Source organism: Melanotaenia boesemani, chromosome 14 (assembly GCF_017639745.1).
Source record: "Melanotaenia boesemani isolate fMelBoe1 chromosome 14, fMelBoe1.pri, whole genome shotgun sequence".
Taxonomy (NCBI): Eukaryota; Metazoa; Chordata; class Actinopteri; order Atheriniformes; family Melanotaeniidae; genus Melanotaenia; species Melanotaenia boesemani.
The window spans coordinates 8,605,275-8,630,931 of NC_055695.1; the positions used below are offsets into that span (position 1 = coordinate 8,605,275).

The following is a 25,657-nucleotide window of genomic DNA, read 5'->3' on the forward strand; positions in this document are numbered from 1 at the left end:
GAACCCAATGTATCCACACACATCAGGATGGAGTTGATTCTAGTTGCCCAATCCAACCCCTAAAAGCAGTTGTTGAGCTGTAAATTCATGGTTTAATAGTGAAGTTTTGTACTGTATCTCTTATATCTCTCTAAATATAATTAGCATATTTGTACTAGTATTTATTTTAGAAATGCAAATTACAAGGTGAATCCATAATTCTTTTACCTGATCTACATAGATGGGAACACCTTTAATTACAACAAACTTATAAACAACAAAATATATTTCACACACACACACACACACACGTGTTTTCTCTTTCTACAAAATGAAATGGCCGGATAACCATCCTCCAAGAGCTGTGATGCCATATTTTTTCCATGCCTTATGCACTACTGGAAAATAAACTCATGAAAATAAATGTATGTACTTGTATATGTATAAATATGTAAAAATAAATGTATATGTATACACTTGTATGTATGAGCTATCCACATAGTTAATTCATACCTGAGGTACTGTAAAATCCATAACTTACTAATCCCGTCATTTGACAAGGAAAAAGTCCTATTAAAAATCCATTGGGTCTGCATTACTTAACAAGCTGACCCCTGTAAATATGTTAAGGACTCGACAAGGAGCTCTTCCACACTCAGCTCTTAGATTAGTAAAATATGCACTGGTAGAAGCCCTGGCATCAATTCAGAAGCGTAATTATTTAGCAGTTTATTAGAAAAAATAGTAATACAGACAGTACAAGCGATATGCATGGCAACTGATAATGAGTGACATAATATGATCATTTTCTTGATTTATCTATGTTTTTATTCTCTCTCTTCACCAAGTCTTAAACGTCTTAAATGCATTTTCTCAATAATAAACATTCATCAAAAACAAAGAAAAGACATTATACAAAATGTAAAAATAAATAAAAAGTGCACTGACAGCCAACATCTTATTCTACAGTGATGATGACTCTTTTCCTTCTGTGCTTGTTACAGCGATCATATGGGGTGGGATACCATGGAGGTGGTTGGGGTGTAGGGGGGTTGGGTCCTCTGTTTTGTCCACAGTGCCGGAACATTTTTTTAAGCAGTTACTTCCACACCACTTCTTTCATTATGCTGATCTGTGAAGTGGAACGTAACGCTGCCGGAGTTGAGAGGTCAGGGGCTCCTGCTGCCTAGAAACATACAGTCTAATATTAGAACATTTCCTTGATTTGTTAGCAGCATCTCTGCTGACTGCTGAGCACATGGCAACAGGCCGGCCAATAGGATTTCAGGAGACTACTAAGCCTCTCGCTCTGTATAGCAACAGTGGCATCCTTTCTTTATTTATTTATATAGGAGTTTTTTTTTACCCACCGACTCATTCTCATGCTTCTGTACCCCCACTGTGCATCCACACCATGCTCGCAAACTGTGAAAAAGAGTTGCGGTGTGGAAGGTAGTGCTGCTCTTATCTCTGCTTCTCCTTTACTTGTATCAGCTTTAAAATATACATAGCATTTGTAGCATTTGCATTTTAAATTTAAAAATATTTGTATATTTTTTATTATTTTTTTATGGTAGCACCTCACAGATTGGTGAAGTTTTTCCTGTGCCTTGTATGTAAAAGTATGAACAAAGTGGACAATGACTTGGACTTGATTTGATTTTCATGAGGACATGACGTGCATCTGTGAGGAGGAGACCAGAAACCTAGAGGAATGACAGCGTGGGAAAAGGTGGCAATCTGAGGGAACGGATAACAACCAGGACGAGACGATCTGTAGAAGATGGAGGACACAGGAGGAGAGACTATACGGGATAGGAGGAGTGGGGGGTGTTGGGGGGTGGAGGAATACGGAATGGCGTGAGGACCGAGGTCGGTGGTTGGTTTGAGCTGAGCCACGTGTGCGTCCAGCCACGTCTCTTAGCCGCTTCATGGATGTTGACGAGACGCTGGCTTCCCATGCCGCCCGGTCCCTTCTGTCTTGGACCAGGTAGGTGCGCACTGTTCTGATCAGCCAAGTTTCCTGATGATGTTTCATTTTTCCAGGTTGGCTGGATGATGCCTACACCAGAAGTTGCCATTTTGAAAGTTCTGTGCCCGTTCAGCCTCTATATCATTTCGTCATTCGAAGCTTAGTTACAGGATGATGGGAACCTTGAAGGCGTTGGGAAAATATGGCGTACATCAGTTGTCCCGTTATTGGTTTTTGGTTTGCAACAGTGATGAGTGAGTGATGATTGATGGGACTAAACTTCTCCAAAAGAGCAAAACAAAAACAGTGCATTATGAGTGCAATATAAGAGGAATGTGGAATTGATTACCAAGTGTCACAAACTCTGTAAAAGTATGTGACATTGTCAGCAGAGCACTGCTGCATGATGAGAACGTTCGATGATTTGAATCTGTTTCAGTGATTTTCTTTATGGACACACAAAGCACCTTGAGATTCCTTTTGTTTTAATTTGATTTTTTTCCTGATCTCTGAACATAAAAACAGCCTTGTATACCGGTACTGATGACGGGCACCGGTATACAAGGATCGACTCATGTTGAGAAATGACCCAACTACGTCTTTCCAGATGGACATGTACTGGAAAATGTTTGTAGGACACGCATGAATATATAAACACAATTAGCTTATGTGCTAGTTTTGACATTTAACATAGGCTAAAATTACCTTCAATTCAATGCGATCAACCAGCATCGATCCATTGCGGCTTAATGGCTACCCACCATTGGAAGTATTACTGTATGGACGCCATTTTCTACCCTTCGACTTTTGACCAGTAAGGTAAAAAAATCAGTGAATGCGCATAACTTCAAATTTATTAGTTGCAACTGAATAATTGCAAATATCCTAAAATTTATTACGTATACAAAAACTATATTTGGAAAAACCTACTGTTATTAGCTATTTTTATTTTTTAAGTTTTGATAAATTTCATACATGAATTTGACGATAAAAAGTATTAGATTTAGAGACATAATATGACATTTATGTTTATAAACTTACATGTAGTTAATATGATTTAATGTTTTTTTTTTTTTTTTTTTTTTTTTTTCTCCACTTGCAGTTTAAAATACGTTTTCCACTTTCTGTTAAAGCCCTGTCCTTTAAGATGGGCTTCGATTAATTATGTTTTACATAACCAGTAAAACTATGAGATTTTGTTAAAACACAAAGTTATGATAATCTTTATTCTTGTAAGGCAACCAAATGCGATCCACAGTCAGACCTCTTCAGTAAGATGTTAGATTGTACAGAACAGAGAAGAATAAACCGCTGACTAATCCGTCGCTTGGGAGAGACGGATTTAGCTGCAGCCTCCTGTGAATTCTTTATCATATAAAGTGCTGCATGATATAATTTTGTGCAGTCATATTTATATGTGCATGTACGATCATCACCAGGACCTCCCAAGAGCAAAATCTTGAGATGTCTTAGAAATCCCCAAGTGTGATAACATTTCATTCAGTTTATTTATATTCTTTAGTTTGTAAGGGTGGCAATGATTTAAAAAAAAAAACAAAAAAACAAACAAAAAAACAGTAAGAAACTTGATTTAAAAAAAAGAAATTTTGAAACAAAAAATAGTTATTAAAATTTCCTATAACCCAAGTCAATTCTTTAAAATATCTCAGTTTTTCAGATGAAAAAAGTCCAAAGCTAAAGATATTCCGTTGTCAGTAATAAAATAGTGATTTTCTTGCATTTGAGAAGCAGAAACCAGAGGAAACTGTTCTCTATGATGAATTTTTATCAGGACATTTGCTAGTTTGTGTTCTGTCAATTTAATTATTTATTGATAAATTATATAATTTATTTGCAAGAAATAAAGAGAGCCTGTTACCGGTAAAGAACTGAAAAGATATTGTTGTATATATGTAAATATACAGCAAAACTAGACGTTTACTCTTATCATCATTGACGCATTCAGTGAAATAAAGTTCCAAAATCCTTTAAGCCTGAATTTATTAAAATGACGTTTGAGCTCGAGGATCTTTGACAAAAAATATTATTTAAAATGTTTATTTTTTTAACAATATGCATTGTAATTTTATTGCAGTATTTAAAAAAAAAAAAAAACTATTTTGCCACCAACGTTAAAGAGAGATGTGCTTAGAACACCACTGTTAGAGGGAGGGAGAGGGCTGCAGAGATGCACCAACTCTGGGAGGGGATCTCTTTATGGGGGAGCCTGGAGATGGGCACACAAAGAGAGGATGGGTCCAGATATCCAGCAGAATAATCTCAGAAGACTGCTGCAATGCGAGCAGAGTTGGTTATTATGGTTATTCCTGTCACTCCGTCTTTCATGTTAACACTAAAAGATTAACTCAATCTAAAGTCCGTCATATCTTCCCGTCTGCCTTTTTTAAAAATTTTTACGTGGCCGTGCTTTGATCATAAAGAGCTTGCGTATCATTTAAACATTTTTTTTTAATTTATTTATCAAAAAACATTTTTACAAATTTCTGTCTATGGAAGGCAGCTGAACTCTTAGTAAATCATGCTGTAACAGACTGACTTTTGTTGTAGATTTAATCCTGGAAATGAGAGCAGTACAACTTTTTCTTCTGTGTGACACAACAATAGGAATTACCAGATATTGACTTTACACACCCTGCAGTGAAATTATTGTGCATGCCCATATAGGTTTTTGTGCTAAAACAATTTATTTACCAGACCTTTTCTATTAAGCCTTTTTAAATAAAGAATTTTGACTTTTCATTTTACTTCATTATTCAGCAAATAGGAACTGAATATTTTGTGCCTTTTTAAATGCTCTATGCACTTTTTCTTGCACTGCTTCATGACTGACTTTAACATTACAGCATTACTGCGTATCAACCTGAGCAGGAAGTCTGTAATGTGAAGGTTCCATGAATAAGGTTGTAATTACTCGTAACAGAAAAGTGACAGTATGTTAATTTTGGCCATTTGTTTCCTCTGTGATTCAGGTTACCTAAGAGGAGGTTTGCATCAGCACCATCCAGCTCGACAACTGTTACCAAAGTGTAAAGGAATCAGGACAGATTGTGATTTTTCTGGACATCTCTAATATGAATCCCTTTAGTCAAATAACTGAGGCAAAACGGTACTCAAGCACAGAAACTCCCTGATATATAACGCCAAGCGCAAACACAGGATCTACCAGCAATGCCATTGCTCTCCTGTATGATGCGTTTAAAACAGGGGTTCAGTTTAAGGAAAATGTTCTACATCAACAACACTGGGCAGCCATGATGTCTGCACTCTTTCCATCCTTAACCATGAGTTTCACTGTAAGCTGATAGTATGTGATCAACTTCACTGTGGCACGACGTTCTGTTTCACCCTCTCAATAAAACCGAGCTGGACTATATGGTCAGTGATGTAAAAATGGCAGCGAAGAGTTTCCAGCGTTGGACAGAGGACCAGCTTCAGCCAGTTGATCTGCCAACGTCATCACTAGCATCCCTCCACCTCAGGGACGAGGCTGTTGTCACGAATGAGAACACTTCACACATGGAGGATAATCCCAAGCCCTATCCTACATTTCCTGCCATGATGTCATCGCTACTTAACCAATCACGCCAACAGGCAGAAATGTCCGTGGATACTAGGCCTGAGCCTCCACCAGCAGATAAAGGTAAGATTAAGGTGCTCCTCTAAGCTTTTTTTTTTTCAACATAAGCTGCTAACCCAGCTGAAATTCTCTCTCTCTAAAAAAATACCAAAAAAACAAAACAATCAAAAAACAAAACAAAAACATAAACCAAGCCATACCTTAACTAACTTTTCTGTCTGTGAGAACAAAAAAATCTAAAAACACATGCAAAAAAAACCAGTACAGACATCTATACCAGAATTGTTCTCATCTTTTTTTTTTTTACCCTTTCCTGTCCAGCATCCTAACATACAGAACGACGGTCTGTGTGCCATATTTTGCCGGACAGAATCTCGCCAGGTGTGTTTTACGGTGGATGTGGTGGATACAGTGTACTGGATTTTAATACCACAGACCACAATTTTCCCTTTTATTACATTTTTAATACCCAAAAGTTATAGTGGCTCGTCACATTGTTACGTCTGGGGAAATGACAGCACACAACACAGACAGGCAGACATCTTGGTTTCCCCCCATTAAGAATAAAAGATTGAGTCTCTGATCATGAGTCCGAGTTGAGTCTCCGTGTTTGAGTGAGTCCAAGTTGAGCGACATCGAGTCTCAAGTCACTGGAAATGCTTAAGACTTAAGTGGGACTTGAGTCTGAATCTCAAACTAGAGTATCCATCTCTTCTGTATAATACAATCAAATACTACAATCAATGACCTATTTTTGTAATTTATGCAAATGTCACGCTGAATGTCACCACGTCAGGAGGGAGAAAAAGGGGTTTTGCTTCAACGTGAATCACGTGGTTACGTTGTGGTCCAGCCAGATGAGTCAGCTGAGTCAATATTGATGGGCAATTGAGTAGAAAAAGGCCAATGCATGTCTAGAGAGTCTGGATATATGAGGTAAGATACACGTACAATGTCAGGACAAACATTCTTTAGAAAGTTGTCAGCAAGGTTTTTTTTGTTTGTTTTATTTTTTCTCCATGTAATTTTTTTATATGTACGAGCTCCACTGATTCACGCCTAACCCAATTCTGAAAGTCAATTAGTGGAAGGAGTCAAGACGATGCAGGAAAGGTCCTGCTTTGCCAAAAACAATGCAGACTTTGGCCTAAGGTCAGACATGAGCGGCAAACAGCGGATGCTCCTCTCATTTGATAACTAGGCACAGGAAATTTCCTCTGCAGATGCTTGGGAGAACTTAAGACTTGTGTAACTAAGTTATGTTGGGTGCTGATGATCCTGTGACAGGGTACTCCTATAATTACTGGATTACAGCCTTTGTTTTAATTTGTTATGTTTTTTTAATTGAAATTTGGGAGGGGAAAAAAAGAAAAGAAAAAAAAGTTACAAGATTACCAGTGAGTGATTTTACTGAGAAAAGAGCAGGTTTTTAATGGATGTTTTGAGCGCTTCACTTTTGACACATTATTCATCTGTCTAAAAATGACTTATTACAATTTTATGTTGACTCAGGAAATGTTCTGTTTAAATTTAGCATATTACGTAGTAATATTACCTTGCTGAGAAGACTCAAAGGTAAAATTTGACAGCATTTAGCCTTTAGAAGATCAGAATGATGGCGGAACTTGTCAATGAATGACAACTGGAGTACCAGTAAGTCTATGGTGAATCAGAATCAGAAAATAACATATGAACTTGTAGAGAAAATGCTAAACAGATGCACAGATAGGCATAACAGTGTTAATAGATGAACATCTAACAGGCTAACTGTTTAATAATGCAATTATAAGCAGAAGTGAACGTGGAAACACCTGCTTTTAGAATAACTGAAAAAGTTAAGTGATTGAGATGAAGCTATAATGTTTAATGATTCACTGTTTTGTTTTAAAGGTCTAATAAGATACAATATAGTAATGAATTTACTAATTGCAGTAATATTCTGCCCTTTAAAGTAGCACTATGCAACTTTTTGACCTTGTGACTGTGTTTTTGACTCGTTTGATTGCACAATTTCTTTAAAGAGGAACAACAGAACTTTGGCAGATTTTCTAGGTGCGACACCCCTATGGACGGCTAATTCGGCATCCATCATGCGTCATGTGGGCTGTCTCCAGCTTGGCTGATTCAAAGCATTGCAAGAGGACATTAGAGGAAGAAAGGAAAAGAAAGAAATTAAAGAGCAAGAGATAAGACAAGAGTCAATATGATGTACAGACTTACACATGGTACAGGTAGGATGCATGATGGATGCCAAATTAGCTGATGATAAGTTCTGTAGTCCCTCTTTAAAGAAGCCCTACGGAGCATCCCAGAGGCAAAAGTTGTGAAGTGTGATTTCTCAACCTCGGGATGCTGCTGAGTAACGACGGCTCCAGGAATGTACATAATAGATGTCAATGTGCCATCAAACAAGTCAGAAATGCAGAGTTATAAGGTCAGAAAGTTACATAGTGTAGCTTTAAGGCAGAAATGTTACATTCCAGTCTTCAAAGGCCACTGTCCTGCAAGTTTTAGGCATTTTCTTGCTTCAGTACACCTCATTCAATTAATGGGTCATTAATAGGCTCAGGCAGAACGTAACTAAGCTCTTGAGGAGAACAATTTAAAGGGGTAGTGCACCAAAAAATATTTTTTTTGAGCTGTAAATAACACAGAATTACTTAATTGTGATGAAGATCACATATACTGTTGATAAAATTAGTATTTTTCTTTATTTTAAAAACTGGATTTTGTGGGTAAAAAATGGCTCATAACCCCCGACCAGGTTATGTTTTTCACGACATAAAGAGGTTAGCTACGTCAGGAGAAAATTTTAAAAAACCCACAGCCCCCTCCCTCCAGATGCAAACAGATGGGTCCTCGCCTTGCAGACATAGAAAACCACGCCCACCAATGCATATGAAGGGATGTGAACTTATATGGTGTAGATCTGCTAGTTTCAGACTTCTATTCTTTCACAGAGTTTCTGATGAAATACTCCTACAATGGCACAGATTTGTGCTTTTGAGGGGTGTAAGAGTAACACTCGAGTTTATTCTTTACCTGCTGATCCTCATCTGGTGAGATAGCAGCTCAGATTGTAGCAGCGACAACATACAGTGGCACTTCCTGCAGCTGCCACAAGTCACTACAGCCTTTCAGAGCCTCCTGGAGTTGCTGTCATGCCAACGTAACAGTGCTAATGGCTCAGACTGATATGATTCAGGACCACCTTGTTCATGTGGAGCTGAAGAGATTCAGGAGGGAAAAGTCTTCCACCTCAAAGACCACTCTGTGGCGTAGGTGCTTTGTGAATCTCACTTTGCATCATGCCAGTGAGCTGACCTGCTGTAGGGTGTCTAATTACACTTTCATCTAAAGCAGACAATAATAAATTGTCATAAAAATGATATTGCACAGCTATTAGATATTACATCAGATGCAAGAGAACTAAGTTCAAACCCAGTTAATCCAATTATCTAACAACTTTTCATTTTCTACCAACAGGCAAAGAAAAAATAATATGGTATAATTTCAAAAACAGTACTTTGTTTTGGACATGTGGAAAAACATGCCTGCTATTTTCTTGAGAGACAGGGTTGGATAAATCAAGACGTCTAATTCTAATACCAGAATATTTTGAAAATAATCTTTTAAGAGCCAAATGTGACATATTTAAACTATTTTTATAACAATTTTAAAAAGTGAAAAATCTTACATTTTAAATAGTGAAAAAATACCATGTAATGCAAAAGATCCTTAAAACATTAATGCATGCTAATTATCTGTCCACTTACTAATGATTTAACTAATCATTTAGGCTTTACAGTGCATAACTATGCAGGGAACCTGTTGAATGTGGGATCACATGTTTCAGTTATTCAGCTGGATTCATGACTTGATAGATGAGGGTCTTATTTAGGATTTTATATCAGACAAGTTTTAACAGGGCTTCACTGTTTGAAGGCATGGGGTTTATGTTTTTAGTCCCTTTCTTATGTTACAACTGCATAAGTGTGATTCCTTCGGCATACAGCTCTGTCAACCGCAGCAATTTAAAACATCTCCAGGCATGCCATCACAAGTGCTGAAGGGACGATTTACATCAACTGTTAACAGCACACCGCCCACTACATACGTGTAACAGCATGTGTTTACATACTGCTAAATACAAACAATTCAGACAAATACAATCATTTCAGGAAATGCCTGACTGACAGGCTCTCACCTTTCTCTGCTTCCCTAACTAAACATTAACACACACAGGTGCATAAACAAACAGACGCAGGCACACATCACCTCTAGTCCTACAGGCTGACATGGCATCTCTCTGTAGACAGCTGTTGTTTGTTAGGCGAGGCAAGGCGAGGTCGCAGCTTTGAGTTGGCTGAGTGTGCCTGAGCGTTGAGGAGTGCCAGTTCTGGTATTTTAGGCAGTCAGACTCAGTCACCTGTCAGCACACTAGTCTGGACAGAGTCTCCTGCATGGTGCAAGACTTAGCAACACAATATCTCCCTCTAGAGTTTTGCTGGGGGGCCAGCAGTGAATGCTGACAGTCGTAAAGTGGGGACTGAACTGAACTGACACTGTGGGTAACACTGGGCGGTTGTATGGTTGATGTTTTAGAGTTGCTGGAGACGGAGAAGAGCCAAAACAACGGTGAGATGCAGTCCCACACACAGACAGGATTTAGGCAGGACCTCTCCTTCCATGTTGATGAAGATGATGCATTCCCTGCTCTGAAAACCAACAACAGCAACGAAGGAGGTACTCCTAAACATTTCTGTTGTTTAGGTTTCTTTTTTGTTTCTTTGGTGCATATTGCCTATACAATATAAGACACCTGCATTCTCTAAGCCATTTACTTCAACTATAGTTTTATGAATCATGTACATTCATACATGAACGGAAACAAAATAATTAATAACAAAAACGAATGACCATTAATAAATTACATGGATCTCATTAAATGAGGAAAACATTTATACAAGAAATACTTAGCAATCTTGGATTTTCTTTAAAGTTGAAGATCAAGAAAAAATAAAAAAATTAAAAATCATGGCATTTAGTTTTGTGTGACTTAAAATTGCATTAACTCTCATGGTCAGAAACGCAACCAGAGAACAATACAACCAAAGCTACGGCATCCTGTGACTGCTGCACCGATGACCAGCTGTCTGAAGCAGAGTGGTACTGGGGGAGTGTCTCGAGGTACAACATCACATCATCAGTAAAACATTTCTTTTGAATTATTATTATTTTGTTTAGAAGCCAACACAATTCCATTTATGAATGTTTTTTAGAGCTTTTGCACTTTAAATTATGGATTTCTTTCTCTCCTTACCTCACGTCCTTTTGTATTGTCTAGGGAGGACGTAAATGAGGTGATGAGAAACACTCCTGATGGGACATTTCTGGTACGAGATTCTTCCAGTGGGATTAAAGGGGAATATACTCTGACGCTACGGTGACTACTTTTTTTATTTAAATTGTTATGATTTGGGTGAGTGTAAATAGTTGTCTTTATGTGTTGGCACTGCGATTGACTGGCAACCTATCCTATGTGTACCCTGCCTCTCACCTAAAAGCTGCTGTTATAGATTTAGTCCCCCTCCCCAGCCCTGCATTGGAATAAATGGGTAAAGAAAATGAATCGATGGATTGATAATTATTGTGCTAATTGTAACAGTGTGGGTGGTCTATGTGTGTGTGGGAGGGTGTGTGGGTGTGATCAGTACTCATATTTTAACCTTTTATTTATTATTATTGCTTTAGTATTAAAGGGCTCTGCTTTATTTTCTTTTTTAATATTGTTGTATTTATAATGGGAATCAATTATCAGAATGTGATTTGGGGATAGCTGATAAAATGTGGCTAAATTATGACAGAAAAAAAGTTAAAAGTATTGTAAAACATTGTAATAGTTCATAGCTCTGAGCAGCTGACACAAATATTTGAAAGAAGTTAAGCCCAAATCAAATTGATGCAGTAACTAGAGGTCAGTAATTTATTGATTTCAAAGTCCTAAAGTAGTTTTTCTAGTTTAAAATATAACTTCAGTCATTTAGTGGTTTCTGTCTTATTTTACAAGAATCATAAAACTTTGTTGATTAGAGTTTGGAGCAGACCCCAGCAATCAGAAACACTACACTCTATCCACACAGGATAAGTTTCACTTGTGTTTTTCCACTCATCCAAATCACATTTATCTGACATGGCAAACAAACCTTAACTTCAGTCGGTGCAGTCTACACCATTGTTCTAACTTACATGAACCCAGAGCTGTTTTGAGTCTTAAAGGTCCCATATTATACACTTTATTCCCAATCTGAGACCATTCATTAATATCTAAATGAAATATTTCCGCCATGGTATGGACAAATCGACCCTCAGTTTGAGTGCAGCGGCTTCTCTTCACCTCCCTCTTTTTAGCAGCTTCAGAAATGTGCCGTTTATGGTGGGCGGAACCCTGGTGGAGCAGCTCAGCTGTTGGCTCCGCCCATCGCATCGCCCGTCATGAGGTGATTGACAGGTTAGGCCTTAGCGGTAACTAGACGCTGATTACAGCGTAGTGAAGGATAAACAAACGCCGGAACACCGGAACCCATTCCTGAAGCCCCCATTACCGACCCAAACCGTGACGCACGGAGAACACAGCTAGCTACGCTCATCAATCTGATGCACAATGGCACCGGATACAAACAGTAGAAACAGTGACTTGGCTACATTTACAACAGTGCTAATATATTTTCAAGCTATCAGACTAATAAGGCTGAAACGATAAAATAACTGCCAGCTCTTACCTCTCCAGCTGTGTCACGGACAGTTGGTATTGAACCTGGCTTCAGCTTCAAACGGTTGGCGAAGCCTGCTTTCCATGCCCCCATGTTGTGGAAACAGTCCTCTTTGAAATGCTGGCCACAGACATGCAAAACCTTTGGAAGTTTTCCGGGTACATTTCCTCCAAAAATAAAATTAATCCACTCAGTCCTCGTGGGTTCAGTGGATGGAAGTAAAAAAACGTTTTCGTGTTCATTTATGCAGCCACAAACAGAACAGTGCTTCTGTCGCTTAGCCATGTCCGCTAACGAGGGTTGCCGAAAAGGATAAACACTGGGCGCTAGGTGATTTTTAGAGGGCGGGCTTTGAGAGCCGGTAGACGGGTCCATCGCTCTGTGGGGAGTGGTTATTGTCCCTTATGACGTCATAACGTACACGCTTTCAAACTCGCTCAATTCAGCGCTTACTTCCCTAGAGGTGGAGCAGGGGGGAGAGAGAGCGCCTGAAAGAGTTTCACACTTACGGGTCTCCTACACATGCGGGGGGACCAGTATGACTGTTCCAAAACCATTAAAAAGTGAATTTTGCATAATATGGGACCTTTAAAGTTGATATCTTTCCAAGCTTAGATCCGTACACTGCAGATTGGTTAGAAAGTCAAGAACTCCCTTTTCTAAAGTACTGTGAACTGATTCAGATTGGTGGTGGACTGAAGCTACTCACTCTACTTTGTATTGGTGTCAGCCTGAAAAACAACAAGAAGTGAGGGAAACTGCTACCTAACACATATCGTTTGACTTTTGCAGAAAAGATGGCTACAACAGACTGATAAAAATCTTCCATCATGAGGGAAAGTGTGGCTTTTCTGAGCCACTGACCTTTCCCTCTGTAGTTGACCTGATTTGCCATTACCAGAAGAAGTCATTGGCCCAATACAACTCCAAACTGGACACACAATTACTTTATCCAGTGTCCAGATACCATCAGGTAGGTTTATAAGTACTTGTAAGGAGCTGTGTATGTGCAGTCTTACATCTGCAAAAATTATGCATTCTGGTAACTTTTCATGTTGATATTTTTTTTCTGCATTTGAACTATTGCATGGGACAATAAATGAGAAAGCTGTTATTTGTAATGTGTAATTTTAAAAACAGTTTTAAATGGATTTTTAATTGGTCCTGAACACTTTTACCTTCTTTTTCTTTTTTAAATAGCAGCAGGTTGTGATGGAGGTTGACATTGATGCCGCTGGAGAACAGCTGAGGATATTTCAGGATCAATACAAAGAGAAGAGCCAAGAGTATGACCGCCTTTTCGAGGAGCTTAACCAAACTTCCCAGGTAACAGCTTTCTAATGATTAAGTTTAACAGGTTTAACTTTATTGTGTTATAAGACTGCTACATCATAATATGTCCTTTACTGTAAGACCTTATAAGTGGCTCCTCTCCTATACAGGAACTCCAGAGCAAGCGGACGGCAATTGAAGCTTTCGGTGAAATCATTCGAATCTTTGAGGAGGAGTGTGAAACCCAAGAGCGCTACAGCAAGGAATACATCGACATGTTCCTTACATTAGACAGCAGTACAAAGACAGACAAGTATGTTTTCTAAGGCCTTATTTTCTCTTTAAAAACTGGCTCAGAACACATTAGCACACTGAATTACTCAATGTGTTTGTTGCTTTGTCCACAGGATTCAAAGCAACTCAGAAGAGCTGCAGTCAAGGGTGGAGGAGATCCATGACAGCAAGAAGAAGTTAGAAGAAGAGCTGAGGAAGAAGATGCTGGCTCACATGGAGGCTGACAAGAAACTGAACACCCTGAAGCCTGACCTTGTGCAGCTCAGGAAGATCCGAGACCAATACCTTTTGTAAGTTTAAGCATATCATTTTCTTGTTAAAGGACAGGCCCATGTCTCCTGTACTAAAGTTTCATATTTTGCCCAAATATTCGCTCAAAAATAGCTGACATGTTGAAACAGAGGTTTTACTGTGTTATAAAAACAGTCATTTTTTACTACTGTGTTACAAGATCAGGGCGTATGTCCTGCTCCTTTTAGACTTATAAACTGAAACTCTCCACTGACTAGTTCAAACTGAAGAAGTTTCTCAGATGAGGGGTGTTACAACCCCAGCTCTGCTAGGGGAAAGGAGTTGCTAGCATTAAGGACAAGAAATTAGGTAGAGTAAGTAAAAGGTTTATTGCACAATCAAAACAAAAAGACTGAAGATAAATGAGTAGCAAAAGGCAGCAAAACTCAAAGCAAAACAACCACATTCAAAGATTTAAAAGTAACCAAAATAATACTAAAGGCTTAAAGCTGTTCACAAAGGTACCCAACTAGCAAAAGAACTCAAATTCAAACTTGTTACAAAGCAATCACCACAAGCTGGTCTATCTGATAACCCGTCCGTGATTGGCCCAACTGACGATGACAGAGAGGACCAATCACAGACGAGTGATGGTACAGCCATGTGCCAAGGATCCAGCCACCCAATCACGGATGAGCAATGACACAGCCAGGAAGTTCCTCAATAGATCCAGGCAGCCAATCACCTGATTGCAACCAAACAGATATTTACACACAAGATAAAAGGCCAAGGCCTGAGGCCGTAACAAAGGGTGAAACATTTTTAAGAACCAAGAAAAAGAAGTCAAATGAAAAAAAAGTTGTCTTTGTTTAAGCTCTTAGAATTAAGAGAATACAAACGTTTTTAGCTTTGAAGGTTTGCTGCATCAGGACTGAGGATAAGAACTGAAAGGTTTTAATTGATACCAATGCACTTATTAATGCTGCTTATTAATCTGGCTCTATCAGTTCCCCTGATTCTTGACCTGACTTCCAGTGAAAAAAACTCCACAGGTTAAGCCTCAACACAAGTGTGTACTAAAATCCAAAATAGAGTCAAATTTGGGTTTAGTATCTTTGACAGGTCATCCAGAAAATATGGATAATACTTTAAACAGCTTATACTAAAATATTAACATACAATTTAACCCTTTGAAGCCTAAATTATGTAATAGAAAATATATATATATTTGATCATTTAAAAATGTAATTGACATTTTTCTCTTCTGCAACATACATGAATCAAATAATTGGGCCATTAAGAGGCTGGTGCAAAACTTAACAAGCTGTTGGAGAACCATTTTATTTAAATCAGCAGGGAAACATCTAAGACCTGCAGGACACTGGCCCAAGAGGTCTGGACTTGGTGATCCCTGCATTAACGGGTTGACAGTCCTATATTATTTTAGCCTGTGATCTGGAAAAAAATCCTTATTTTCATAGCAGATTATAAAAGTATAGAAGACTATGTAACCAAATTTGAGAAGCAGGTCTTCAACTCTTGAGAAGGCTGGTAGTCTTTCATAACTAATGTTGACACCATCATCATTACTTTCCGTGCCTGTGCAGCAAGTATAAAGGGGTTTAGCTAAGCTGGTAGAGACCCAAGAGTTAATATTACCTGTGGCAACAATTCCTACATCAACATTTAAGATGGAGAAAATTACAGATTACTGGTTAGGTCTTCATATTCAAAATGTATTGTCTATCATAGTGCTGGTGCAGGATAAGTTACAGGTGATCTGGTAGGTGGTTAAAAAAGGAGGAATAAAAGTAGCACTCTTTATGAAATCTGGCCAAGTTTTGGACCACTAATGCATCTTTGCCACGACTCCATTTCACATGACAAAATCCCAAAATTCTATTGTTAAATTGAGAAACATTACTGGAAGTATTTGGCCTTGCATTCTTTAACTGAGCCTCTCTGTGATCCTCCTCCTATACCCAACATTTAACTGACCTTTTGCCAACTAACCTAATTCATTGTAAGATGTTAGATCAGGAGTCAGATGCATAAACAATGCTTACACACAAAATCCGTGCTTACACATTTTCCTGCACAAATGGGGAATTAAAAACAAAAAACATGGTGACTATATGTATGGTTCACATTTTTCGGACCAAGTATGGCCATTTTTTTTGGTCATTTAAGATTCATATGGTGAAGGAAGAAAAGCAACATAGTTTAAGTTGGAAAATAAAATATGCTTGAATGAGAATATTTGAGAATATTTTTTTAAAATCAGGTTCAGTTTCTTATCAATAGTTTTTATATTATTCAAGTGCGGATGCCAGAAATATCTGAAGTTGTGTCATGGTGCAGGGGTCTCCAACTCCGGTCCTGGTGAGCTACTGTCTTGCAGGTTTTAGATGTCTCCTCCTGCAACACACCTCTGCACAAGCCTGTTAATGACCCAGTGATTTGAGTCAGGTGGTTTGCATCAGGGTAGAATCCAAAACCTGCAGGACAGTGGCTCACGAGGACCGGGGTTGGAGATCCCTGGTTTAGAGTCAGGGCTGCTCTACTGTGTTTGGAGGACTTGGCTAAAGTGACTTAAGCACAGAAATAGTATTTTCTGATTATTTAGACTTTCTGGAACAAGGAGAAATGGCCCATGCACTGCTGAAGGCTGCTCATGGACTTTGTGAAAAAAGAGCTGCGGTAACCCTGATAACTGACCTCTGAGCAGTTTTTTGGCATCTTGGTTTATCCATCCATTATCTATACCGCTTCCTCTATTAAGGGTTGCGAGGGAGCTGGAGCCTAACCCAGCATTTAGCAGGTGAGAGGCACGGTACACCCTGGACAGGTCACCAGTCCATCGCAGGGCCCATCTTGGTTTAATATAAGGTTTTTTGTTTGATTTTTGACTCTGCAGGGTCCTTTGCGCTGAACTTAAAGAGCTGATCATTTACGTTACGTTTTTCCTTCCAAATTCAGCAGTTTAAAGGCTTTTATAAATGTCATAACTGAGATCACTAAATGAAACAATTTATACTGTCTGTCTTAAATTACCATTTGGTAAAATTGTGTTTGTTCTTTGCTTTTGCTTTCATTATCATGTCTATTTGTGAAAAACATGACTTTATATGTATTGATTTATGAAAACTCATTTCTAGCCAAAGATGGAAGTGGAAATTCCACAATTCCACAACGTCCACAATGATTGAGATTTATGACCAAATATAAGTATGGCTTATAGAAATCTGGCTAAATGAATGAATATGTACATTTGTTGCTTCTTACTTACACAGTTTTAGTCCTGGAACTACAGAGTTTTCAGTGCCTGGCACCATGGTATTTTTTCTATCTTTTTGTCCTTAAATTTAAAATGAGAGAAATTCCAGTCACACCTTGGACCAAAAAGCAAGACATGGCAGCAACTGCAAGGTGTTAAATGTTTGTCACTGAAATGTATTGCACTTCATCAAGAGGGTATCTATATATCATTCTCAGAATTGTCTCATAACTATTCTGCGTATCAGATGACTACATCATGTCCCGAAGTTGTGTTAACATGACTCCCATCAGAGCCATCAGATGAAATCCATCTGTGATGAGATAACGTTTTGAGCTAAAAAACAGTCACATACCAGTGGCACAGCTGAGTTATAAACATAGGCAAAGCAATCAGCTGTTCCCCTACATTTTGCCACAGCTGCTGATCTCTAATATCTTTGGTATGGGATTTTATCATGAGGAAGGATTGTGCCTTTCTGGCTGACTGCTGTTCACCAGGTTTCTTATTGGTTGCTACTAACAGGATTACACACAACCTTATTTCTTGATAAAAACAACTGTTATTACAAATTAAGGAGAACATATGGCCTGATAGAAACAATTATATGATTAAAAGAAAAGAATAAAGAGCAGGTTCTGTTAAAGGTGTGGCCATGTCTTGTTTCTGACTATTGTGCGTTCCAACTTCTCACACTTGTGTTAAAGTTGTCAGTCCCATCTGGCATTTTGTTACACTAATTTAACCAAAGAGATTCAAAGGATAAATTACAAAACAATCTGCAAATATTCCCCACATTGCAGTCTATCCAACTATGCCTTTCCCATGTTTCAGGTGGCTCACCCAGCAAGGGACTAGGCAGAGCCAGATTAATGACTGGTTGGGCTTAAGGGATGAAGACGAAGAGTAAGTTTCCTCTTGCTCTGGGCAGCCTGGTGATTTTAATATTAATCTAGCAAGGTAGAAGGTAGAGAAGTTTATGTATTCATATGAAATGTTTGTCTAAGAATGTATTTCCTTCAGCTCAGTTTGTCTGTCTGTATGCTAGCCCATACACCCTAGAGGAGGATGTTCACCAAGAGGACAGTAGCTGGTACGTGGGTGGTATGAGACGAAAAGAGGCGGAGGAGCTGCTGAGGGGGAGAAGGGACGGCACCTTCTTAATCAGAGACAGCCAGACTCAGAGAGGCTCCTTTGCCTGCTCTGTTGTGTAAGTATCTTCACATTGGCTTATTTGAATATTTTACAATATTATAATTATTTTGAATGTTTAAAATAATAACTGGGAGCTAAAGTGACAAGTTTCCTCTCATGCAGTGTGGACGGGGATGTAAAACACTGTGTGATCTACAGGACGTCCACAGGATATGGCTTTGCTGAGCCCTACAACTTGTACTCATCACTCAGAGAGCTTGTTCTCCACTACCGCCACACATCCCTGATCCAACACAACCAGCAGCTGAATGTAACTCTGGCCTGGCCCGCTCTCAGCCAGCAGTCCAGCTGAGACACACCAGCACACCAACATAATGGCGCTTTTTAAAGCTTTGCAGTAGTAGCACTGAGGATGGATACCGTTACCAGGCTGAAACGAAGTGCCGGTTAGTGTTTCAATGCTAAGATTTAAACACTCCCCCAACTAAAAATACTGAACCACTTTCAGAGGTTTTGGACAGTTTATCAGCAGTAACTTTGAGGTTGATTTGGTTTCCGCCTTTGTCAGCTCTGTTAAACAAATGCCATAGTTACATTTTTGGCTCTCAGCACCAGCTTGTTGACCAATTCAGGTGAACAGGGATCCAAACCGAGTTGTTTGATGTTGTTCCCACTGAAACAGCCCCAAGTAATGTGACCAGCAGTATATCAGTCTGCTGCAAAAGCCAAAATGGAGCTCAGCTCTAATCTTATTTCTTTTTAAAGCGATTATCCCTATTGTTTAAAATCCCATTTACTTGCCATCTGCACATAAATCATGGCAAGCACAATTTGGATTATGTACTTAGCTTTTACTCATTTAACAGTAATTTTAGCCTTTTGTGGCAGAAAAGAGGTAGTGCTGAGATTTTGCCTCATGATCACATCACCTACAAGTTTCTTAAAACTTGTTGCAGTTGAGTGGTTTAAAACATAAATAAATAAAAAATCAATCAAAACGAACAAAGAAAAAAAAAATCCCATCAGGGGTACACAGCATGCCAGTATCCCAGTTTCATAACAGATTATAAACCTTTTCATTATAGTATGGCTTTCTGTTTACTTGGATTTAATATGATACAGGATTTTTTTTATTTACTGAGCGATGTTAAGTAATATACTATTTTGGCAAAACTGTCATTTAGTTTTTTTCTTGTTTTTTTTTTTTTAGTTCTTTTCTCAAAAGTAAAACACAAGAAATTATTAAGAAACCAAACAAGTTTCCAATAGCATCAACATTCAAATCACCAAGTCTGGACCTTTTTTTTTTTTATTTCCAAACTATGCGAAATCAAGAATCTCAGAAAAACAAGAGCTTTGTTCTCCTAGCCAAATTCACGTGGGTTGCATCTCTCCAGAGATCTAAAGTTATCTTTTGTATAAGTGGGGCAGTAGCAGTGCTAGAGTTGGTTCTGGGGAATCAAAGCTCATTTTGGGACTGCCCCGAACATGTGCGTTGTGACTGGTGGGGAAGTGAAGAGACACTTGAGCACTTTATCCAAAACAAAACAACCTGATAGGGTGGGGTTATCACAGCTGGCTTTATTTTGTTCTTGACTGGAGAAATACCTCACTTATTTAATGCTTAATTGAGAAAAAAGAAATAAGTTTTGAAGGTAACATGAGCACTGATATGCTGCTCATCCTATTTTCAGGTTGGAAATTAAGGTTTTTAATATTAGGCCAGTTTAATTACTATTAATGGTGGTGAAGCTGATTCAGCTAAGAAAAGGAGATTACAAATCTGAGCTGGATTTTTAGGCTACAGCGACATTGTTTGTCACTTGTGACATCTAAACATAATTGGGATCAATAAGGGATTTCAGAGGGTTTGATACTGGATTCTACATTTGATAAAGTCCTCTCTGACCCCTGAAAGCATCTTCATCGCTGTGTCCATGCAAGCTGTGAAATAGCACCTGAACACAGCAACTTACCTACATTGATCTTTCATTATGAATCTGGTGTAGATTAACAATTCAGTTGGATCTCCGTTTTGCTTCTAAAAAAATAATTGGCCGATGTCAGGGATCCTGACTTTACGTGTTTCTGGACCCTGAAATGGACTGATTATATATGAGCTTGCACTGTAGGTTTCCATTTCTGCAGGAAACCGTCTAATGGTGCCTTTAAGTGCTTCGTTCTAGCCATTATATTTCTCTTACAGACAGTGGTCTGATAAACTCAGCAGGTTGTGTCTGGTTGGATATGTGGTTTTGCCCCAGTTCACCCCAATAAAGAACATTATGTTAATTATTAGACTTAAAAATGTGTAAAAAGAGCATCAAACTGATGTGAATTCATGTCAGACTTAAAATCAGAAGCTTTATTTTGGTTTATTAATAAAGGAAAATTGTCCAAATTTAAATCACCTTGAATTTGATAAAAAAAAATTGATTTTAGCCATGTCTCAAAAGTTTAACACCAAATTCATAATTACACATATCTAAAAAGAACTGTAGGGATGTCACAAGAACCAACACTTTGGTTCCAAACAAAACTCTGAAATACTCTGAATTTCTTTATTTTTTAAGACCATATTTAAAAATGTTTTTTTTCTTTCATGTATGCTTCACACAAGTTGTATATTGTAGATTATGGTATTATTAAGAGGGATCCATTTTTTTTAATTAAGTGTATTTAAGACATTTGCAGAGTGGCAGAATTCGAACACACAGCATCAACATACGTTAGGATTTTAGTTACTTACAACGTATTACAAACAACCTGAGACGTTGGTTTCATTTGTAAAATACGATAGCTGCTGTAAGTCTCTTCTGGCTTCGTTCCATACACAGTATTCAGTAAAGCTGCTCAAGATAAACATCATTACTGCCATTAGGTGCAAAAAAAACTTAAGAAAAATTTATAGAAGAAGGACTTACTTTTGATATATGTTTGTATTAATTTACTTTCTATATCGAAAATGGTTTTAATTTAGTGGTTCTGTGACATCCCTTGTTCAGATTATTTTAAAGACATGATTGACCAAACAGCTTTAAAATGATCGCTGACTGAGAGTGGGCTGTGAAACACTGTGTCTATAATGCTAAATATCTTATTTCAACATTTAATATAAATTTAATTAAAGTTTAAAACTGTTTACATTTCAGACCTATCCCAGTAGCTCCAGCTGTGGGTAGGTTACAGGTTGGCGATCCAGAGACTTTTGATTGTGCAGACTGGAGATGATGAGGTGGTGCTTTTGGATTATAGTAAATCAAATGACAAAGTAGACTTTAAATAAAGCATTTCCAGTTTGTCTTGCCCAGTATTTAAGACACTATTACGTAGCATATTAAAAACTAGTTGATGGTTTGCTTAGATTTCTTTTTTGCATTGTGATGGGTCATTCTAATGCACTTCTCTGAACAGTCAAACGTGCTTGATTGTCATGTGTGTACATACGGTTGGTGTTGTCAGCGTTGTCAGACTGTTACCCACCATGATGGGGTCGGACAGATTGTTTTCAGATTTCAGCTGTTTTGCTGTGAAACGTTTGGTTTCTGCATGCTATCATTGTGTGACAGATCTTTTAAGTATTGTTAGGCTTGGTACTGTTTGGATATCAGTTTTAGTACTACAGTTGCACCACCAGCTATATAAGATATTTTACCTCTCTTTAATGGTTAGCCACATTCTATAAAGATCTCAGTTTTTTTTATTATCTCTGTGACTGGTGCTTGGCACTCATTGCTGTAGTTTTTCTTGTATGCATCTGAACTCACTTGTAAGGCACGCAGTACGAGTCAAACTGTGACGTCTACTTTAATGAAGCAAATGTTTCTTGTTTGTTGTGCCTGTAAACACGTCGGTCTACAATATAGTGTTGCACAGTAGTAAAATGTCAAGTGCTGCATAGCACAGATTGTGGACAGAGTGCCACAACCACCACAGAGCAGTACACGTACAACTTCTAACTCGGGTAAAACTAAAATGAAGGTGTCTGTCCCTCATCTAAGTTTTGTTTTCTTTTTTGTGCATTTGGCACACTAGATATATATACAGTGCTAAATGAAGTTATATATATATGAACTTGTTTATTATTGCAAATTTGCAGATGAAACATTGCGTATCTGTTCATTCAGTTGCAGGAATATGTTTAAATTTTTTTTAAGTTATATGGGTTAAATGTGCACAAAAGCAGGCAAGATTACCATTTTGTTGGATCAAAGTTTAAAGCATAGCATTTGCACACAAGTATCTCATGTGAGGTAGAGATACTACTTTCCTCATGTACATTCACCCTGATACTAAAGCAGGTGAACATGTCATGGTTGTAAATATGGAAAAGTTGCTCATGAGATTGATATGTTGTAGCACTGATTAAAATAAAATAGAAAATGTTTTAGTATGTGGCACCTTTAATAAGATGACCACTGTGAAGTCAGACATCTGTAAGTATGTGTGCATAATTTGGTCTTTTTTGTAGATGTTGTTGCTTGCTGTAACGTTAATGTTTTAGCACTGTGCAAACAAATGAAACAGACACTGAAAAATACTGAAAACAATGAATGAAAATAAAAACTGAACACTGTTTTGTGAGGTAGAAACTGGCACCACAAGATTCACAGCAACATTTTGTTTATGAAGTTCTCTGTCCAACTAATTCTTTATAACCTCCTGAGTAATGATTTAAAAAGCATTACCGGGATGCAGCTGCTGTTTAGATCAACATATAAACAGATAATTGCTTATGTTTAAACACACATTTACATTAACACCTACCCAGGTACTGGCTAGCCTACCAACTTGACATCTAAGATACTATTTTTATGACTGAAATAACAAGAGGAATAAATAAATAATTGCAACTTATATTTTGACTTTTAGACTTCTATATCAAAATCTACCATTTAGCTAGGATCTGCTCCTGCCACTAAGAAGTGGAGAAAGTGAACAGAATTTATTCTTGATTAACTTTTGTGCTAGAGACCATCGATTTGTGGCATGGAACAATGAATCAATCGGCTTACTCGGTGCATGGTTTTGTAATAAACCTAGTGTGAGAACTTTAGCTGACAGTCTTGATAATTTAGTCAGTTTATTATATTTAGACTAATTGATAAGCTCAACATTAAAGGACACAGGAAGGACGTAATGAGAGAAATAGTACAGTAAATGTAGGGAGAGCTGATTCTGGTGTAACTATGTGGTGGGTTCTATAGTAATAATCCTAAGTTGAATTTGGAGAAGAGGAATACAGTTTTGTTTATTATTTTTAGCAGATCCTCTTTCTGTGGAATTATGTTTGTATCGTATAGTTCTGCAGAAAATGTCCAGCAACAACACAGGATATGTTTTAGAACAGAAGCAAAGGGAGGCATTGTGAAAGATGTTTTGTAACTTCCACCTCCATATGTACAAGTTAAAACATTGATGTCTCAATATCAGTTCAACAGGGTCTGAAACATCTTCTGTTTTTAGAAAGTGTTTGCAAACTCAATCCATTAAGACCAGAGGAAACATGAGTTTTTCATGTTTAGAGGCAACCTATTGCCATGGATTATGTAATATTTGCCTGGATCACATTTTTAAAATAGTCTTACCAAAACTTCTGGCAGTGAATTAGTTACAAAATAAAAAAAGAAAGTAAAGAGTATTTAGACGAAAGGAAACAGATTAAGTGAAATGAAGGAATCGGTTAAGTCTGGTTTAAAGCTGCAGATATGTTGGGTGTTTTGTGTATTGATGTGTTGAATTGGACGGTAGGAAGTATATGAAAGTGTCTGTTTTTAGGTTTGACGTAATTATGAGCTTCGGCGAGTGAAACAACCCTTAAAACTTCCATGCCACAACATCACGGTTGTTTGTTGTCCTTCTAAGATTCAGAGAGATGAGAAGATCATTAAAGTTTTTTCTTTTTAAATATTTAAGATCCAGGGACTTAAAGCTGTGCATATAATCAAATACCTCTTCTCATCTCTGCATCACATTCAACTTCATATCTGTTGAAATGATGTTTCCATGGCTTCGTAAGCCCCCTTGTGGTTGTCTGGACTTGTTTTTTTAATTTAATCCGAAGAATTTAGTTGTACTTAAAAGCCTGTTGTTGTAATAAAAAAAAAACTAATGTTACTCTAAATGTTTACTGTATTGATTATGCAATATCATTAAGCTTGTTCAATTAAAATTAACTTGTTTCCTTTTTGAAGTCATCTGAAAAAAAACTGGTTTCAAACATTGTTTTGGTGTAAAACCTGACTTTATCCTACATCAGAACATTACTGTTCAAGTATGCACTTTCAGATCCCAAATAAATTTGAAAATATGGCTAAATGAGTGTGTGTATTATTTGGTAACCATATTCTGTTCTTTTATAGGAGCTAATCAAAGGCCACACATTGGGATTAATAAAGTACACAGATTACAGAGAGACTATGCACCACTTCACACACATCACCCTTCTAAGGAGGCTTCCAACTACTGGACACCTCAATGTAGGAAATATAACCACAAAGATGAAGGGGTGAGAAACTGTACCCACTAGTAATGAGCAGAGGTTTTGCAACCTGTTACAACACATCAGAAAGAAAAACCAAACCTTGCAACAGTAACAGACCTAAACACAGTCACAGTGTCAAGTTGGGGGTCTTACTTTCAGATGCATCCTGTTTTCGAGCACTTCCAACTCACCACAATTTGGTAGGAGTCATCCGCAGTAGAAGATGAGTCAAAATCATTCAAGATAAAAGGAAACCAAAGGAGAAGTAGAAGTAAAGAAGTGTATCTATAGGCTGCTGCAGAGTAAAGTGACCTGAACTTATGTGTATGTGGTACAGTTTGTTAAAAAGGTGAGAGGCTTGAAGCCCTTCTGCCCATTTTTCTCATCATCTGTGACAGCCTGGTTCCCTGTTATTAAACTTGGAGACAACACCAGCCAAGTCATTTGGCTCAGCCACAGAGTCAAGGTAAGACCAAAAAGACACAACCTTTCAATGTGTGCCCAAAAATTAACAGTTGGGATTAATGTTTCCCTGCTGCAACACATCTGACTCAAATTAATCTCAAGCAGACTTATGCAGAGCTTGTCAGAGAGCAACTTAATTTGAACCAGGTGTGTTGCA

General features: G+C 37.9%; 1 protein-coding gene across 2 annotated transcripts; it reads left to right on the forward strand.

The window, feature by feature from the left end:
* Window positions 1–1,887: 1,887 nt before the first annotated feature.
* LOC121653622 (phosphatidylinositol 3-kinase regulatory subunit gamma-like) lies at window positions 1,888–24,863 on the forward strand. 2 transcript variants are annotated; one of them, XM_042007210.1, is made up of 12 exons: window positions 1,888–1,969; window positions 4,942–5,612; window positions 10,155–10,295; window positions 10,637–10,739; window positions 10,897–10,995; window positions 13,115–13,295; window positions 13,523–13,648; window positions 13,765–13,907; window positions 14,002–14,178; window positions 18,231–18,302; window positions 18,445–18,606; window positions 18,714–24,863. In XM_042007210.1, exons 2-12 carry the CDS (start codon window positions 5,345–5,347, stop codon window positions 18,901–18,903), a joined length of 1,662 nt encoding a protein of 553 aa, XP_041863144.1. In that variant the 5' UTR covers window positions 1,888–1,969; window positions 4,942–5,344; the 3' UTR covers window positions 18,904–24,863. The 2 variants fall into 2 exon arrangements, with proteins under 2 accessions (XP_041863144.1, XP_041863146.1); XM_042007212.1 differs by having other exon boundaries at window positions 1,927–1,973.
* The last annotated feature ends 794 nt before the right edge of the window (window positions 24,864–25,657 follow it).

What these genes read in the sequence shown, in the direction of transcription:
- LOC121653622 (XM_042007210.1), top strand. Translation starts at nt 5,345, where the DNA reads ATGGTCAGTGATGTAAAAATGGCAGCGAAGAGTTTCCAGCGTTGGACA. An exon ending in AGCTTAACCAAACTTCCCAG is followed by an intron (nt 13,649 to 13,764) that starts GTAACAGCTTTC and finishes TCTCCTATACAG; the next exon opens with GAACTCCAGAGCAAGCGGAC. An exon ending in ATCCGAGACCAATACCTTTT is followed by an intron (nt 14,179 to 18,230) that starts GTAAGTTTAAGC and finishes CCCATGTTTCAG; the next exon opens with GTGGCTCACCCAGCAAGGGA.